Genomic DNA, 3,777 nt, shown 5'->3' with positions numbered 1-3,777 from the left:
AATGGGTAAATAAGAGGCTTGCGTAATGTATTTTTTCTCTGCCCTGGTATGAAGTGGATTATCTCCGTAACTCGTCTGGGTTTTCCTGTTGTTCTTTTTTTGTTTTACCTTGAGGTATTTCCTTATTTTTTTCATCTTCTAAATCCCTTTTTTCTCTACTTCGATTTCTTGAGCATTTTCGGTACTACGTGTCCGCCATTTTTTCCCGCGTATTTACATTGTCTTTCTTATTAAAAGAAAACAAAAATCTCATTTTTTTTATCATTTATTTTGCATTTATTTATTTTTATTTTTTATTTTCGGCAATTGTTTTTTTTTTCTTCCTCAACCAGAAAAGGTTGTTCGAGAAGGATGAAGAAAAAAAAAATCGAATCGTCTTTTTTGTGATTTGTGGTTTAACATTTTTTTAAACGTGATATTATTTTCATTTTTGTTATTGATTTGTGATTTAGCATTTTCTCTTAATTTATGAACTGCTGTCTAGCGTATCATATTTCCTTGTATTTGTGATTTAGCTTTCGTGTTATTTTTTCGCAGGTGGTTGATGTGTTGATATTTGTTTTTCTTGTTTTCGTTGCTTGTTACTTGTTGAGTTGTTTATATGTTATTTATTGTGGTGTTGTGATTGGTACTTTTTACTGTTAATATTGAAATTGTTAATTTTTTTTTCTATTGTTGTTACTATTGCTGTTGTTATATGTATCGACATTATCATTGTCATGATCATTTGTCATTATTGTCATCACCCTTAGTATTATCATTACCTTCATCATCAGTACGATTGTTGTTTTCATGATCCTCCTCCTCCTCCTATCTCACTCTTCATCGTCTCATCATCCTCCTCTTCATAATCTTCTCTTCGTCTTCTTCTTCTGTCTTCTTCTCATCATATCATCTCATCATCATCATCACATCTTCTTCATCTCCAAGTTATTTTGATTTAAATGTGAAGAAAGTTATTTTGATTTAAATGTGAAGAAAGTTATTTTGATTTAAATGTGAAGAAAGTTATTTTGATTTAAATGTGAAGAAAGTTATTTTGATTTAAATGTGAAGAAAGTTATTTTGATTTAAATGTGAAGAAAGTTATTTTGATTTAAATGTGAAGAAAGTTATTTTGATTTAAATGTGAAGAAAGTTATTTTGATTTAAATGTGAAGAAAGTTATTTTGATTTAAATGTGAAGAAAGTTATTTTGATTTAAATGTGAAGAAAGTTATTTTGATTTAAATGTGAAGAAAGTTATTTTGATTTAAATGTGAAGAAAGTTATTTTGATTTAAATGTGAAGAAAGTTATTTTGATTTAAATGTGAAGAAAGTTATTTTGATTTAAATGTGAAGAAAGTTATTTTGATTTAAATGTGAAGAAAGTTATTTTGATTTAAATGTGAAGAAAGTTATTTTGATTTAAATGTGAAGAAAGTTATTTTGATTTAAATGTGAAGAAAGTTATTTTGATTTAAATGTGAAGAAAGTTATTTTGATTTAAATGTGAAGAAAGTTATTTTGATTTAAATGTGAAGAAAGTTATTTTGATTTAAATGTGAAGAAAGTTATTTTGATTTAAATGTGAAGAAAGTTATTTTGATTTAAATGTGAAGAAAGTTATTTTGATTTAAATGTGAAGAAAGTTATTTTGATTTAAATGTGAAGAAAGTTATTTTGATTTAAATGTGAAGAAAGTTATTTTGATTTAAATGTGAAGAAAGTTATTTTGATTTAAATGTGAAGAAAGTTATTTTGATTTAAATGTGAAGAAAGTTATTTTGATTTAAATGTGAAGAAAGTTATTTTGATTTAAATGTGAAGAAAGTTATTTTGATTTAAATGTGAAGAAAGTTATTTTGATTTAAATGTGAAGAAAGTTATTTTGATTTAAATGTGAAGAAAGTTATTTTGATTTAAATGTGAAGAAAGTTATTTTGATTTAAATGTGAAGAAAGTTATTTTGATTTAAATGTGAAGAAAGTTATTTTGATTTAAATGTGAAGAAAGTTATTTTGATTTAAATGTGAAGAAAGTTATTTTGATTTAAATGTGAAGAAAGTTATTTTGATTTAAATGTGAAGAAAGTTATTTTGATTTAAATGTGAAGAAAGTTATTTTGATTTAAATGTGAAGAAAGTTATTTTGATTTAAATGTGAAGAAAGTTATTTTGATTTAAATGTGAAGAAAGTTATTTTGATTTAAATGTGAAGAAAGTTATTTTGATTTAAATGTGAAGAAAGTTATTTTGATTTAAATGTGAAGAAAGTTATTTTGATTTAAATGTGAAGAAAGTTATTTTGATTTAAATGTGAAGAAAGTTATTTTGATTTAAATGTGAAGAAAGTTATTTTGATTTAAATGTGAAGAAAGTTATTTTGATTTAAATGTGAAGAAAGTTATTTTGATTTAAATGTGAAGAAAGTTATTTTGATTTAAATGTGAAGAAAGTTATTTTGATTTAAATGTGAAGAAAGTTATTTTGATTTAAATGTGAAGAAAGTTATTTTGATTTAAATGTGAAGAAAGTTATTTTGATTTAAATGTGAAGAAAGTTATTTTGATTTAAATGTGAAGAAAGTTATTTTGATTTAAATGTGAAGAAAGTTATTTTGATTTAAATGTGAAGAAAGTTATTTTGATTTAAATGTGAAGAAAGTTATTTTGATTTAAATGTGAAGAAAGTTATTTTGATTTAAATGTGAAGAAAGTTATTTTGATTTAAATGTGAAGAAAGTTATTTTGATTTAAATGTGAAGAAAATTATTTTGATTTAAATGTGAAGAAAGTTATTTTGATTTAAATGTGAAGAAAGTTATTTTGATTTAAATGTGAAAAAGTTTTGTTTTAAGTAAGAAGAAAGATCCGAGTAAAAAAAGTCAAATTTGGCGCGGAAAAAAAATTGAAAGTGTCCGTGAAATTTCGACATGATTGTTCCTTTGTAAGTACACAAGTACGAGCAATATTATAACTATAATATAAAAAAGTTACTATTAGTTTATGAAAAAAAAAAAAAATAGATTAAAGCCAGAAGTGAAAAAGAAAAAAAAAATTATACATATATATATAATGTCTGTATATATACGTCCTCAAGGCTTCATATTTTAGAATAAAAATGAAAACACATTGCTATATGTTCCAGCATGTGCCAATCGATCGATATGTGTGTTATCGCCCCTTCCTTCCCTTATCTCCGGATGTGACAAGTGACGAAATTTTACGAAACATTCGGTCGATCTACGATGAATTACGAAAATCTGTTACGTTTTTTTTTTTTTTGTGTTAGTATCCTTAGAGATTCTTTTATTTTGTATATTAGGTTATTCTTTGCTGAGAGTATGGAATATAGATATTTTCCTTATGTATGATTTTTATTTTGAGAAATACGAGTAATGGTGAATAATAAGAATAATAAGAATACGGATAAAAAATGAGAATAAGAATAATAAATAATTGTGAAATGAATTGTAGAAGATGGAAGAAAGCAGGAAGAGATAGGCAGTGACGAGAATATTAATGATAATATTGATAATGATAATGGCATCGGTAATAATACTGATATTGACTTGATAACGATGCTAACGAAAATGATAAATTACGGTAATAAAATAGGACTAAACATTAAAAGTTTTCCTTAAAAAAAAAGTAAGATAAAGATAACACCTGAGAACAAATATAGAAGCAACACAAATATCATAAACCAATAGTAACAACAACATTAACGAGATGATAGAGTAATACAAAAAAATTACTGCCCCCCCCCTTACAAAGAAATAGCGAGAACAGCAGC

General features: G+C 24.5%; 1 protein-coding gene across 1 annotated transcript in view; it reads left to right on the top strand.

The window, feature by feature from the left end:
• Positions 1-2,914: 2,914 nt before the first annotated feature.
• LOC125046521 (rho GTPase-activating protein conundrum-like) overlaps positions 2,915-3,777 on the top strand; it is a 15,428-nt gene continuing 14,565 nt past the window's right edge. The window contains exons 1-2 of the mRNA XM_047644300.1: positions 2,915-2,928; positions 3,307-3,323. Coding sequence (XP_047500256.1) covers positions 2,915-2,928; positions 3,307-3,323 — 31 coding nt within the window. The remainder of the gene's footprint in view (positions 2,929-3,306; positions 3,324-3,777) is intronic.

Source organism: Penaeus chinensis, chromosome 39, assembly GCF_019202785.1.
Source record: "Penaeus chinensis breed Huanghai No. 1 chromosome 39, ASM1920278v2, whole genome shotgun sequence".
NCBI classification, from domain to species: Eukaryota; Metazoa; Arthropoda; class Malacostraca; order Decapoda; family Penaeidae; genus Penaeus; species Penaeus chinensis.
This window is presented reverse-complemented; position numbering and strand designations above follow the sequence as displayed.